The sequence below is a fragment of the Zea mays genome, chromosome 9 (genome assembly GCF_902167145.1).
Source record: "Zea mays cultivar B73 chromosome 9, Zm-B73-REFERENCE-NAM-5.0, whole genome shotgun sequence".
In the NCBI taxonomy this organism is placed as follows: Eukaryota; Viridiplantae; Streptophyta; class Magnoliopsida; order Poales; family Poaceae; genus Zea; species Zea mays.
The window spans coordinates 157,914,683-157,929,655 of NC_050104.1; the positions used below are offsets into that span (position 1 = coordinate 157,914,683).

Consider the following 14,973-nt stretch of genomic DNA (forward strand, 5'->3'; position numbering starts at 1 on the left):
GAACCCGCTAATATATGACATGTGGGTCCAGATTTAAGTCTCATATAAAATGAATTTGCTCCCGATGGGTAAAAACCCTATTAGGGCACGGGTAAAATCAATGCTATGTTTTGTGTGATTTGAAGGCATGATATTGCCATTTAATGTTGAATATTGTTGAACCTATGATAAAATTATGTTGGGTTCGATACATTTATTATGCTGGTATTTATTTTTGTGATTCAACTGATCATGTCTATCATAATGCTAATGGGTATGGGTACCCGATGGGTACCCGCTATCCATGGTGGGTATGAATATGGCGTAATTTTGTACCCATGATGGGTAGTGGGTATGAGTATGGATCAATTTTTTCTAGTGGGTATGAGTATGACTTCATGTGCCCACTGGGTATGTTACCCACTGCCATCCCTATGCAGGATACAACGAGGAATGGAGGATCACTGTTTGGAGAATGCAGGAAGGTATTATCTGACGGGTATGCGGTCATGCGGACGCAAAGTTTTCCAACCACTGGCCACACGCGGCATGGAGCGAACGGACCATGTGTGGAGCAAGGAGGCCCACCTGGCGGGCGGGGTTCTCGACCAATCACTCCAGTATCCAGTCTCTCTCTCGGCTCTCCTCTCCCCGATTTCCTTCCCCACCCGCTGTCAGTCTCACTCCCCGCGCGCGCGCTCTCTCTTTCCTCGCCTTCGCCGCCGGCGACGAGCTTGAGCTCGAGCTGGTTCCTCGTATAGAAGACGACGGCCGCGGTATGGAGCCCATGAACGTAGACAACGGCGGCAGCGGTGGCCTTGACGCGCAGATCGAACAGCTGATGCAGTGCCGCCCGCTCGCCGAGCAAGAGGTGAGATCCAATCCAGCTATGTCATCGTTCCTTTCGGTTTTCCGGTTCGCTGGTTTCCTATTTGGCGGTGTGATCTGGTGAATGCAGACTCCTCTGATCTGTTGCAAGGGCGCGCCTAGGGTTTCTCGCCTTCCTGGCTTCCTTGCACTGCTTGGGTTGGAAGTGTGACCCGGTGTTTTTTTTTTGGGGGGGGGGATATTTGAACCTCTTTTGGTGTCCGGTGATTCGATGGCATAGAGTGATGACCTAGTGTGTAGTTTGTGGCTAGAGAGTGCAGCTTCGAATCATTCCGGTGTTGTGATTCAAATTTTGTTCTTGTTAGTAGATCTCCTTTTATTATCGCAGAAAAGTAGCACAAAAATGGAAGGCTGTATCTGTTGTAATCTTCTAAATCAATCAGACGAATCAATACTGACCATAAAAAGTGCACATTTAAGGTGTGATGGTACATGTACTTATTTGGGCTGATATATGTATGGTTGCGTGCTATGAGCCCGCTTGAGCAAAAGCAGGAATACTTGGTCCATACATGCTCAGGACTGCAGGTTGATGTTCTAACATTCTTGGAATCGGCATAATGGGTCCCACATATTTCAGGTTAAGGCACTGTGCGAGAAGGCCAAGGAGATATTGATGGAGGAAAGCAACGTTCAGGTATACTATACTGGCAGTTTACCTCTAACTGTTGGCTGGGTATCTTTCACAGTTTCACTATAGGTGTAGGAGGCACCTATATTGCTTGTTCTGAAGGCTGTTGAGCTATGTAGTATAATGTTCACCATTGCATGGTATGAACAACATTGTTTATTGTGATGCTCTATTTTGGTTCGCCCTTTATTCTTGTCCTATGTATCAATGGTGTTATGATTAAGGAGTTGAACTTAGAATCTTTCAGACTTGTTGCTTTTGTTTTGATCGATAGTTTCGGTGCTTTCATTTCAATCTTGTTCCTTGTAGAATGTAACACTAACAATAGGATGAACACTGTAATTTAAGGCTTTCCTCCTGTTTCAATCCATTTCATCCTGCTCAATCATTGGCTTATAAATAGAGATCTACTCAAATCGCTACCTGGTTATGCAGGCATATAATGGCGTGATGTGAAGTTCTCCTAGATGTATTTGTGATTGAGTATTGTGTATTTTGCTGAGTTTACAGGTATTTGCTTCTAAGCTTCTGTAACTTTTGCTTGCAGCCTGTCAAGAGTCCAGTGACAATATGTGGTGATATACATGGACAATTCCACGATCTTGTAGAGCTTTTCCGAATTGGCGGGAAGGTAATGACTATGTTGACTCAACTTTGCTTCTTTTTTTTCCCTTGAAAATTTGTTCTGCCCAAGATTGAAGCCACCATTTCCATCCTCTAATCCCTGCCAGTTTTATTCTCTTCTGTTTCCAGTGTCCAGACACCAATTACTTATTTATGGGAGATTATGTAGATCGTGGCTACTATTCTGTTGAGACTGTCACTGTAAGAAATTAACCACTATTTTTCTTTGCCAAGTTAGTTTTCTTTCTTGTTTTGCAGAATTGTTTTGTTTCACATATAATGGTGCTGGAAAAAGGAAATCTGATTCATCAAGTTATGCTTTAACATATTTCTTATGGTCTTAATCTCAGTTCATATTATGAGTAAGCATTATATATTTATATTATGTTCTTACTCCAGATGCTAGTAGCACTAAAAGTGAGGTATCCACATCGAATTACAATCCTTCGTGGAAACCACGAGAGTCGGCAGGTACAATCAAATATTATTTTCTTGATGCTTATGACATGTCACTTTTTAGTTACTGTTACCAGGATTTTATCGAGATCAGAGAAAATTACTCTAGTTGTTTATGCGTGAATATTATTTTCCTGTTCAGAATTTGCTTTGTTACAATTTAGATGCCATCATCATATTGGTTTCCTGTTCAGAATTTGCTTTGCTTATAATTTAGATGGCATCCCTATTAATCATCATTTCTTGTGTGCTTTCTGGTTCAAACTGAAACTCTTATTTTATGGTCGCAGATCACACAGGTGTATGGATTCTACGACGAATGCCTACGAAAGTGAGTTTGTTTAGGTGCTTAAAGTTCAAGTTACATTTCTAGGCGTAGCATGTTCCTACATAGCACATACTGTATCATTACCTGTGTGAGAAGATCTACGTTTAATCTTTTTTCTTAATCACAGTTGTATGTTAGCTTCAGATTTAGATTAGTATAGTCATCCCAATTTTTCTCACACATGCAATTCTCTTTGGCATATGCCTTTTCTGTTACTTCTTTTTTGTTGTGTATAGCTTTCGTTAGATCTTATGTGGTGGGCTTTGGACAAACATAAAGTTTCAACGAAGTATGTTGGACTCATTAATGATATGTACAACAATGTTGTGAATAGTGATCGAAGAACAAGTGACGAAGACACATGTTACTCCCCGATTAGAATATTACTACATCAAGGGTCAACTTTGAGCCCTTGTATTTTTGCCTTGGTGATGGATGAGGTCACAAGAGACATACAAAGGGAGATTGGTGTATATTTTTTTGTGAACGATGTAGTACTGGCTGTTGAAAGCTGGGCAGAGTTGTGGCGGGAGACTCTAGACTTTAAAGGTTTTAGACTCAGTAGAACTAAAACCAAATATATGAGGTGTAACTTCGGCACTACTATACATGAGAAAGGAAATGTTAGTTGGAAGGTCATGTAGTGTCTAGGAAGGATACCTTTGGTATTTGGGATCAATGCTACAAAGAGACTGGGATATTGATGAAGATGTTAGGCTGTTAGCCATAGAATCAAAGCATTTGAAAGATGTTAGACTGGGATGAAGTGGCATCAAGCATTTGAAATTCTAGGTGACCAAAGGGTACTGCAAAAGCTAAAAAGACAAGTTTTATAGGACGACGATTAGATCTGCTATGTTGTATGGTGCATAAAGTTGGCCTACAATAGATGAGATGTACAACAGATAAGTGTTGTGGACATGTGTATGTTGCATTGGATTTGTGGCCATACAAGAATGGATCGAATCCGGAACGATGATATACGTGATGGGATATGGGTAACACCAATTGAAAAAAGCTTGTCCAACACAGATGAAGATGGTTTGGACATGTCCAATAGAAATCTCTAAAGGCACCAGTGCGTAGTGGGACCCTTAGGTGCCATAGTAATGGAAAGAGAGGCAGGGTAAGACCGAAGTTGACATGGAAAGAGATAATAAAAGGAGACTTGAAAGGATGGAATATACCAAAGATTTAGCCTTGAGTATGAGTGCATGGAAAACACTTATCCACGTGAATAACCCTTGACTTGTGGCGCTGTTGGGTTCCAACTCTAGTCTACCCCAACTTGCTTGGCACTAAAAGGTTTTGTTGTTATTGTTGATGATGATGTTAGTGCACCATCACTAGGAGCTGGTGTGAAAGTTGAATGATCATATTTTTTGTTATCTTATATAAACTCATTGGTTCGTGTAAGTTGATTGTAAGAATGTTTTTTCCCACAGGTCCACAATATAATCCTAGCTTGTCAATTTTGTTGCTAACTGTTTTGTTTTAAACCAGGTATGGCAATGCAAATGTATGGAAGACATTTACGGATCTTTTTGATTATTTTCCTCTGACAGCTCTGGTGTGTACTCTTAAAACTGGAATCACCTTTTGTCGGTTGTATCTGGAGCGCCTTTCTATGCACCATCTTCTCAATAAGCAGCATGCAAATCTTAAAACACTAAAATGGCATAATAGCTAGAACCACAAATAGCTTAGGCCCCCATTGGAATGCGAGAATTTTTCTTGTTTCCTGTGTTTTTCCTGTGAAAATGAATTGATTCCTGTGAAATTCCTGCATTCCAAAGGGGGCCTTAGTAGATAGAGTTTGATCGTTCTTTTTTAGCTTCACCAATTTCAGATTCTTCAGGCGGCAATATATTTATGGGTTATGACCAACTTCTTTTTAACCCATTAGAGCATGTTAGAAACTGAGAACCAGAGTCTATTCTGTATTCAAATGTTCCAATTATTTGGAACACTCTGTTGAACATCAATTGTCTTCATTTGTTTGTCAATTCCAGCAGCTGTAGAATCAAATGGTTGTGATATGGTGGTAACTGTACTGTGCTATGTTGCTTCTCACTTTGGTTTTTATACTTGCTGTGTTGTTTACTCTTGGTTGAAGAGCCAGTAATCTATGTTGTGCTGTGGCTGACTGTTCTATGGAACATAGGCTGGCAAATGGTGATGTTGTGGTTTTTCTCCGTCGCGAATGTTGCCCTCTTTGTAAATCTTTACTTATCAAATTGTATGAATTAATTGTTCAAATATTTGAAATGATAAATCCTTATCGTGCATTTAAATAATTTTGTTGTTTGTTCTGTCTCTACCTATACCTTGAAGCTTGTGTTTTCTCAACATCATGGAATTGTCTGTGCATCCATGTACTCTACTGATACAGCATTTATCTTCTTCTTTAAGGTGGAATCTGAGATTTTCTGCCTTCATGGTGGTCTATCTCCATCAATTGAAAATCTTGATAGTGTGCGCAGCTTAGATCGAGTCCAAGAGGTTCCCCATGAGGGACCTATGTGCGATCTCTTATGGTCAGATCCAGACGACCGATGTGGTTGGGGCATCTCCCCTCGCGGTGCTGGCTACACTTTCGGGCAGGTACTACACATCTGTTTTCATGTTACCTCTTGTATACCTTTTTAGTTTGAAGTTATTCATTTGTTCCTTTGTTTCTCCAGGACATATCAGAGCAGTTTAATCACACAAACAATCTCAAACTCGTAGCTCGGGCTCATCAATTAGTTATGGAGGGATATAACTGGGCTCATGTAAGCCGATTTGACTTTTAGACGCTTATGGAGCTGAGCTTTGAGTGAAGCAATCTTTCTGATCATGCACGATGCATGTATTTACAGGAGCAAAAGGTTGTCACCATATTCAGTGCTCCAAATTACTGCTATCGATGCGGCAATATGGCATCCATTTTGGAAGTTGACGACTGCAACAGCCACACATTCATCCAGGTAATGTGGCCACATCATTCTGCTACTTCCCCATTTTAGTTGGCTCATTTTTGTGGCATGACCCTGATATGAATTTACTATCTATATGTTTTTTTCTTAAAAAGACATCCAGATGTTTTTTTCGGTCCCCAAAACAGACTTCTTAGTACACGCCTATTGCATATGATTTACCAATTTTGTCTACCTATTATCATAGTTTGAACCAGCCCCTAGGAGAGGTGAGCCAGATGTGACGCGAAGAACACCGGATTATTTCCTTTGAGCTGTCGATGTTACCGTTTCCCAGCCTGTGTCGTGATAATCGATGTCAACGTCTGCTGGATCAAGGGCCAGACAGAAATAACAGGGGAATGCCGAAGCACTATGCCCAGAGTTTCACCCTTTTCAGGCGACAGAGAAGGGCGGCCATCCACCTACAACTCTGGCCGCCCTCTGTTTTATGCAGTTTTTACAGAGTCGTGGAACTGGCCAAAAAGACCGGAGTACCATTTGCACCTGTGTAGCGTAAGCTTGTACTACAAATAGGCGTGTGCTAATCTGTATCACCATTCATCAATTGCAAGGAACTGTTGAACTCCTTCCATCAGTAAAGTAAATTTTGGTAAAAGAACGGCTTACAGTGTCGGGAATGACACTATCAGACAGCCACGATGTTTCGTCAGATTTGTTACTGACGACCATCACAGAGTTCATTTTGTTTTGAAGTACAAGCGCAAGAATCAACAGCTCAACATGGAGGAGAGATGAACAGCATGGTATATCTATCTTTAGTGCAATGCAAGCGCAACCTTAGGTTGCTGCTACGTACGTAGCAGTAGTATGAGGATGGAACGTACGGCAAGATTGGTCGTCGGTCACCGGCCGTGTGGTGTGACGGCGGCATGGCAATGGCATGTAGCAGCAGCAACGGTCTGGGCCTGGCAGATAGTGTACACGCCCGCCGTCGCGCATGCCGGGCGGTCACACGGAGGTGCTGGCGAGCAGCTGGTTGGCGGCGACGCCCCTGCCCTTCATGACGTGCTTCCGGAGTCCAGGGATGTGGACGTTGGTGATGTAGTCCGCCCAGTCCACGCCCCGCACGTCGAAGTGGAACCGCGCCCTCTCCGCCGGCGACATGGCCGCGAGCAGCGCCTCCGTGTTGGCGTTGTCGAAGCGGCCGCCGTAGAAGGTGTAGGGCCGGTAGATGCTGCCCAGGTGGACGGTCTGCTCCACGGACCTGGCGCACAGGTCGCGCGCCCGCTGCGCCAGCGACGACGAGGACGAGGTCGACCGGGCGCTGCGCAGCAGCGCGTCCGTCTCCACGTAGCTGGCGAACTGCTCCATGGTGTCGAAGAGGCGCATGGGCGGCACCAGGATGGGCTGCCCCGCCGCGTCGCTGTAGGGGCACCGCGTGAAGTGCTGGAACAGGAACCGGCTCAGGTCGCCGAACACCAGAGGGTTCACCGTCGACGACGACACGTGGTACACGTGCATCCCGGGCCCCGCCGCGCCGCCGCCGTGCTTCGCCATCGACGCCAGCGTCGCGTTCACCACCATGTCCGCCGGGACCTGGCTTATATCAGGTGGACACTAAGTTAGTTGTTCAATACTAACGTTTTAGTTTAGGGAGCACTACAACTCAACTGGATCTGCGAGGTACGTACCACATCAAGAACACCATCTGGATCTGCGAGGAACCCCGTCAGCTGGCCTTTCCCGTAATAGAGGACCACAGGATCCATCATCCTGTGTTCATCAACAATTTTGCCAATAATGCCAAGAGAGAGAGAGAGAGAGAGAGAGAGAGAGAGAGAGATCAGCACTACCATTAGCTTGAAGGTACGCATGCATGTATACACTGCAGGTAGTACGTACCTGTTCCCTTCCATCCAGCCCGGGAATGGGTCCCTCCAGGTGCTCTCGATGACGCTGGGCCTGATGGTGACCACCGGTATCTCTCCTCGCATGGAGTTGATGACCATCTCCCCCATGGCCTTGGTGAACACATAGGTGTCTTGCCACCCATGGAGTTTTGCCCTACCAATTTATTAATTTATATATAATCACAACGACAAAAAATATCAATAATTCGACTTGGGCCTTTTCTTTTCGTTTGCATGGCTTACTAGCTAGCTAGCTACCTCTCTAGGCCCAAATCTTTCATTTCTTGAGCAAACGAGGGAGAATCATCGGGGCGGTGTCTTGTGGAGTAGAAGGCCAGCTTGATCTCTGCCTCGATGTCCAGCACGGGTATCTTGTGCCCTGGAGAAGAAGACCACCCCGGCAGCTCCTTGGCTATGGTGTCTCCCATGCGAAACGGCTTCTCCAGCACCAGGCCTTGCCTCTGTCCATTCACGTAGGCTACTTGGCAAAACACACACACACGCGCGCATAATTAAGTGCTGAGAAGAGCTTATCTGGGGAGTGCATATGCATGAAATTGCATGAAATGAAGAGTACAAGCACCAGTTTCAGCGCAAGTATCGTACGTCATTCTCTGACGACCTACCTGTAGACACTTGCAAGAAGAGCTTGAGGCGTCGGAAGCGCTGCGCGAAGCTCATGATCCGGAACGGCCCCACGGTGTTGATGTCCATGGCGACGTCGTACCTGTGCGACCAAACACAATGCAAGGTGGGGATGCTGCGGTTGATCGATAGATGCATGGATCACTGAAGAACAGACTATGTAGCTGCTAGCTAGCATCGATCACGCACCGCTCGTCGAACGTGGTGTTGGCCGCTGAGTTGATGATGACGTCCACCTGGTCGGCGATCTCGTCGGCGAGGTCGGGCGCGATGCCGACGTTGGCTTCCCTGACGTCGCCGACGACGGGGACCAGCTTCCTTGCGATGAAGCCGTCGTAGCCTTCCCCGTGGATGTCCTGCAGGCATTTGAACAGCTCCGTGTCCACGACCTTCACGAACGCACACATATATATACTTGGATGATCAATGATTACACAAATAGCAAGCTAGTGTGAACTGTGAAGAAAGAAAGAAAGAACAAGTGCATGTATATATGTAACAAATGCATGGATGAACGCCATGCATGCACACCTCGTTTCGCAATCTCGCCAACGCTGCTTCGCTGTCCTTGGCCTTGATGAGCACGTACACCTTGCCGACGTCAGGGTTTGTCCTCAAAATCTTCTCGATAAGAACTGACGCAGAGCAAGCAACAGCAGAGAGCAGAGAGAAAGGGAGAGAAATGAAGCACAGGACTAGGCGACGAGCCATGCATGAACGCGCGTGGATCGGAGAGAGAAATACAGTAACAAAGTATACTACGTATCACCTTTTGCCAGGAAACCGGTCCCGCCGGTGATGAGGAAGTTCTTGGCGCCGAGAAACTCGGCGACACCGATCCCGCCGCCGGCAGCTCCAGGCGGATCCCCGTGCGCCGGGTCGACGAAGGACGGCAGCGGTGGCGGCGGCCTCGATGAGCCGGCAGCAGTAGCGGAGGACGACGACGAGCAGCACGCCACGGCGCCGCCGCCGTGCAGGCGCCTCGACGACGACGACAGCAGCGGGAGAAGGAGGCCACGGCGGCGGCGGGATCCCTCGGCGGCGCCGAAGCCGGGGAGGACGGCGCGGGAGAGGTTCACGCAGGAACTCCCCATTGGCCCGCGCGCGCGCGGCCGCAAAGAAATGCAGGTGCGGGCTTGGTGGTGCGCGAGGGTAAGCTCTCCCGCGCGGGCGCGGTTGCGGTTTGCAGCAGGGTAGTAGTAGGTGGGTGGGTGTTAAGACGAAGCTGCTACTTCCTGCCTGCTAACGTGCATGCGCGCCAAACTTTCACCTGGGCGGAACGAGATGACGAGGGCCCAAGCTAGCTAGTGAGTGACCTGCGACTGCGACTGCGAGCTGGGCTGCCAAGAAGGCAGGTTTTAACGCGCCAAAGAAGTCCCAGCTAGCTAGCCAGGCCATCTTTCTGCCGCCGGGCGGGGAGGAGCAATTTATAATAAGCGCCGCGCGCGTGAGGGGAGGGCAACGCCGCGCCATCTCTCCGTCCATCTTTGTGAGATGGAGCGTACGAAACGAAAAGGGAGCCGCCCGGCCGATGATGGTGTGCGCCGTTGGCGAGACATGCAAAGCGCGTGAGTGCGCTTCTTGGAAGTCCGGTCATGGCCTCATGGGTGGCGCGTCGGGGTAGCCCGCTTGTGTTGCGTGTACACAACAGCGGGCCTCCATTTGTTGGCATGCGCTTCGGCCTGTACTGCTCATGTCCAATACTCCTCGTCTCCCTCTGGCTCAAGGGCCAAGAAATATATTTAGTTTTCTCTATACCACTGTATCGATGTACATGTGTCTAAAGAGAGCATGTCTTATATTATAGAACAAGAACAATAAGTGGTTACACCTTATATTAAGGGGCGAGGGCCGGAGGGGGTAATGTCTAGTAAAAAAATGATTATAGAAAATTTTATTTGTTCAAATTTTGATGGGCCATGTGAGCCAGGAGGCGACAGATGTTGGGATGAGAGCCACACCAGGACTCGATCATCTTTATTAAGAGTGTGTTTGGTTGGATATACAATGAGGGATGGAAGCTGGCGGCCACAGTTTCTATAGTGTTTGGATGAGTCACGTGGGGGCGAGGTAAACACTAAAGTCATTTTTTGTGGCGGCGTGATCCCAAACAATGTAGTGGACGGTGTAGCCATCCGTCTTATCATACTTTGACCTCAAATCAAACACATCCTAAGCAGCTATAAATAACTCTGAACCAATCTTAACTATGAATGCAAGGGTCGAATGACGCCTTCGAAGATAGAGACCTTCGTCGCATCTGCGTAGACAACGCAGGCTCCGACAACCTCTTGAAAAAGGTCGCGCCAACCAAAGTGAAGCCATAAGATCCTTGACCCCTTCGAGGCGGGCCTCGGTGATGGCCCGAGACAACGATCACAAAGGCTCTGGAGCAAAGGTCACGAGACGAAGGGTTGGGAAGACTTCGAGCCGAGGGGCAAACGCATGAAAGCCGAGGCATGGTGGGCCACCCCTCGACAGGCTAGGCAGGCCCACCTGTCAATTCCTTTGTGGGTACAATGTCGGTGTAATTAGGTATAGGGTAGTATTGTTTCGTAATTACCTCGTTATACAGTATATTCCAAGAATGTAGTAGATAACCAAGGGTACAAACATACTTTAGGTCTTAGACCCTTTGTTACCCAATATATACCCTCGTCTGGCTCTCAGATGGGACATGCTGGGCATGACATTTGAGCACCCCCGCTTCCGGTTTTATTGGGCATTGTTGTCCTACCCCCTTGAATATTTGGGTCCACGTGTCACAAAACAAACAAGATCGTCTGGCAGACCTTGCACAGACGTTCGCTCTCCATCTCGACCTAGAGAAATGCATTTTCTGAGTCAATCAAGGCAAATTGTTAGGATATCTAGTATCACGTAGAGGCATTGAAGCCAATCCTAACAAGATAAAAGCAATAACAGAAATGAAGACCTCCAAACAATAAGAGATGTGCAAAGGCTGACAGGCAAAATAATGCCACTCAACAAATTCATCTCGCAGTCAGTCGAGCGCAACCTCCCCTTTCTTAAAACTTTGCGTGGAGCAAAGGACTTCGACTTGGGACCCGAGCAAGCAACAACCTTCGATTAACTCAAATTATACCTCACAAAGCACACAATACTAGTTAGCCCAGACCCTAGCAGATACACTCCCACTCTTTGTCGTGACCACATTCAATGTTGTCAGTGCAGCCTTCGTCCAAGAAAAAAGGCAACGAAGGCAAAATGCAACATTACCCACTCTAGTTTGTTTCTAAGGTCCTCATAGAATCCAAATCCAATTCCAAGTTTAAATTTGAGTTAGGATTGGAGTAGGAGTCTAGGTCCGAATCATGGTATAGACCTAGGTCCAAGTCTAGATCGAGGTAGAAGTTGGGTTTGAGTCTGAGTCGATGTCATAAGATCTAACCAAATCAAAGCCATCGTGATGATGGTTGAATCTTCGGTGGCTTGATCATGTAGCGCCAGAATTTCCAAAAAGTCTGAGATGAGCCCAAGATTGTCGAGCGAGTCAACGACGAATTCATCTCCCAATGGAAACTTCATGGTTGCCATCAATTCTTGATTGATCTGCACAACTACCTCTAGCTAAAGCGCTAAGTGACAAAGAATGTTCAATAGTAATTATACAGGATATATCATGATGTTGAAAGTTGAAGGTAATGGCATGGGAGACATGAGGGTTCATACAAGTTTGAGTTATCAATGTGAGATAATACCCTATGTCATGTGTGTTGTGTTGTATTTTCTAATAAGATAATCTGATGCCCCTAAGGGCTTTCCCATCCATCCTTTTATATACTAAGGAGGGCAGCGATGTACATGATAAGCACCAAGTTGGTTACCTAGTTGAAGTCATGGCTAAGTTGGTCCAAAGTTGTATTCTATGTTTACAAGAGTATCTTTGTTATCTAAGATCTTTGCCACATCTCTTTATTCCGATGATATCTTTGCTATATCGGTGCTTCTAGAATCCTCCTAGCTTCATGCTCCCTACCGATCTTGATCATCGAGTCCTTTGGCTCGTGGCTGAGCTCATGGGTTCATCTGCATAGGTTCTTCCTCATGAAGCTTGATATGAGTACACATGGTACATATTATTTAGAGTTATACAGTTAATTATTGTCTCCATGGGTTGGACATTACGACAACTAGATGTGTAGAAGGTTTTTCTTCATGGGATACTTGAAGAGGAGTTATATATGAAGTAGTCGTTGGGATAAGAGGACTCATAATCACCGAAGTATGTATGCAAGCTAGACATGATGACCTACCTATAGTCTCAAATAGAAGCCAAGAGCTTAGTACTCATGCTTGAGTAAGAAACTCTATGATCTTTGTTCTGAAAGCTCGAAAGTTGGTACATCATTGTTCTTCGATAAACATGAAGATGTAAGCATGTTTATGCTAGTTTATATCGATGATAGTATTATGGTGACTTCCAAGTATAAAATTGTGTCTGCTCTCCTATATGACTTACACAAAGATCTTGTGTTGAAGGACTTAGGAGAGCTGCACTAGTTCATTGATATTTGGGTGAGAAGGATTTCCAAAGACATTGTGCTTACACAAGAAAAATATATGTCTGATCTTCTAAAATGGTTGGGATGGTTGATTGCAAACCAATCAACACCCCACTATTGACAAGTGAAAAACTTAATGTTCATGAAGGAGAGCTAGTAGGGTCGAATGATGCAACAAGTTAGAGGAGTTTGTTAGGAGCTTTGTAATACCTCACATTGACAAGGTTAGATATAGCCTTTCTCGCCAACTAGATATGCCATTTTTTTGCATGCTCCTACTACCGTTCATTAGATTGCACTTAAGAGGATTCTACGGTATCTCAAATCAAGTTTAAAAGTTAGGTTGAAGCTACTCAAGCCATCCTCTTTGAGAAGAAGTTCATATTCAAATACATATTGGACGGATTGTCTCGACGATACAAGATCTACGAGGCTTTGCTATATTTTTTGCTTTAATCTCATCTTTTGGAGTGCAGGAGAACATGCCACAAGCACAGTACAAATGCTACAATAGAGATCATATAGATTCAGACCCTATTAAATGAGTTAAAGAATAAAAATACAAAACCAACGCATTTGTTGTGCAACAATATGGGAGCAAAATATTCATCTTCCAGTCTTATGTTTCGTGTGAAAACTAAACATATAGAGGTTGATTATCATTTTGTGAGAGAAATGGTTATAAAGAAATTTCTTATCATTGACTTTGTATCGGGTTGCATATGACTTTATTGAAGCTCTTTCGGTACGTTAGCTAGAAAACTTTAAGTACAATCTTAACTTCGGAAGTTATGGTTGAGGAGAGCTATTAAAATATGTGTCTAGACCAATCTTTTTCTTGTACAACATGATCACTATTATGTTATACTTGTACGACATGTTTCTTAGGCGGTTGAGCCATAGATCAATTTTGTAATAACTCATATCAAATTAAAGGTTCTAGTTGTATAATTAATCATATAAAAGATTGAACCATGTATATAAGTCCAAAGGCGTTGACTATGTAACATACAGATACCTCTGTTTTTTTTTCTATTTTTTACAAATGGTTTATTACTTTTTTAAAACTTTTTGTGTTGTCAGGTGTTGGCACGCGCGAGAGATGCGTGCTGACACGCAGAGCTTTGCATGCTGACCAAAAGGCTTAAGAAAGAAGACAAGGGAGAATGAGGATATATTCTTGATGGTCTTCCCCGCACAGTAAAACAAGCGGTGAGAATGTTTACCATATCGTGAACACTTCCTTCTCGTTTGTTCCTTTTACTCGCAGTTGAACTCGATATTCTGGTGATCTGGTCACTTTTAAATGCTCAATGTTTTTTTCTTCAACTTGGTTCTGGCGTTTGATGCAACATAAACAATATTATTTGAATAGTAATTCAGATGTTTCTCAGTTTCTGTTGCCATTGAATTTGAATTAGCTCGTCCTTTTAATAACCACTGAACTCAATGATGTGGTGTCTCCATAACGCTCAACGGTTTCTTGTTGTTCGGTAATGGTGTGAGTGATGTAATGCAGTGCCATCCAGATAGAGATAGTTAACACTTAACACCATTGTTTCTATAATTCTATTTGAACTCATTGATACTGGTGCAATATGTCGTTAGCAGTCGTCAGAGACCTGTCCATGCGTGCACTTGATCATGGTGGTCTAAACCAACTATATCTCTCTCCTTCAAGGAAATTCTCGATACAGGTTCCAGCCCTTCTGGGCTATCTAAAATCTAAATTAATACCAGCCGGTTCTCAAGCACACCTTCGATGCCGATTAATATCGGTTTCGATACTAATACAGGTCTATCGACCAGTTCAGACGGTCGGTATGTCGATCGATTGACAGGTCCAGCGACCCATGACCCATCGATATCGCACGCAGCTGCCACCAGCCTGATGGCGTTACCGTCATGATATGGTGGTTAATCTGAAACTAAGATAGGATGGTCAGAGCAAAAGGTGCTGTATCGGGTTACGGCAGAAGAAACATTGGTGTTCTAACATAGCGGGAGGAGTACAAACAAGGTCTGGTAAACGAGAGTACGACACGATGCCGAAACTTCGTCCTAA

At 44.9% G+C, this 14,973-nt stretch overlaps 2 protein-coding genes across 2 annotated transcripts; one reads left to right on the plus strand and one right to left on the minus strand.

Moving 5' to 3' along the window:
* Positions 1 to 638: 638 nt before the first annotated feature.
* LOC100191189 (uncharacterized) lies at positions 639 to 6,480 on the plus strand. Its single transcript, NM_001136624.2, has 11 exons — positions 639 to 850; positions 1,448 to 1,504; positions 2,046 to 2,129; positions 2,252 to 2,323; positions 2,522 to 2,593; positions 2,869 to 2,909; positions 4,410 to 4,476; positions 5,319 to 5,510; positions 5,591 to 5,680; positions 5,768 to 5,875; positions 6,072 to 6,480. Exons 1-11 carry the CDS (start codon positions 758 to 760, stop codon positions 6,135 to 6,137), a joined length of 942 nt encoding a protein of 313 aa, NP_001130096.1. The 5' UTR covers positions 639 to 757; the 3' UTR covers positions 6,138 to 6,480.
* Positions 6,443 to 9,788, minus strand: LOC103639542 (fatty acyl-CoA reductase 2, chloroplastic). Its single transcript, XM_008662284.3, has 8 exons — positions 9,152 to 9,788; positions 8,914 to 9,017; positions 8,572 to 8,771; positions 8,364 to 8,464; positions 7,996 to 8,215; positions 7,730 to 7,891; positions 7,519 to 7,600; positions 6,443 to 7,423 (listed from the first exon to the last, which is right to left on the minus strand). Exons 1-8 carry the CDS (start codon positions 9,474 to 9,476, stop codon positions 6,836 to 6,838), a joined length of 1,782 nt encoding a protein of 593 aa, XP_008660506.1. The 5' UTR covers positions 9,477 to 9,788; the 3' UTR covers positions 6,443 to 6,835.
* Positions 9,789 to 14,973: the final 5,185 nt, after the last annotated feature.

Excerpts from the sequence above, each read along its gene's own strand:
- LOC100191189 (NM_001136624.2), top strand. The coding sequence starts at position 758 with ATGGAGCCCATGAACGTAGACAACGGCGGCAGCGGTGGCCTTGACGCG. Across the intron at positions 2,324-2,521 it reads ATTCTGTTGAGACTGTCACT|ATGCTAGTAGCACTAAAAGT; the intron begins GTAAGAAATTAA and ends TTCTTACTCCAG. Across the intron at positions 5,681-5,767 it reads AGGGATATAACTGGGCTCAT|GAGCAAAAGGTTGTCACCAT; the intron begins GTAAGCCGATTT and ends ATGTATTTACAG.
- LOC103639542 (XM_008662284.3), bottom strand. The coding sequence starts at position 9,476 with ATGGGGAGTTCCTGCGTGAACCTCTCCCGCGCCGTCCTCCCCGGCTTC. Across the intron at positions 7,892-7,995 it reads AAAGATTTGGGCCTAGAGAG|GGCAAAACTCCATGGGTGGC; the intron begins GTAGCTAGCTAG and ends ATAAATTGGTAG. Across the intron at positions 7,424-7,518 it reads CAGATGGTGTTCTTGATGTG|GTCCCGGCGGACATGGTGGT; the intron begins GTACGTACCTCG and ends GATATAAGCCAG.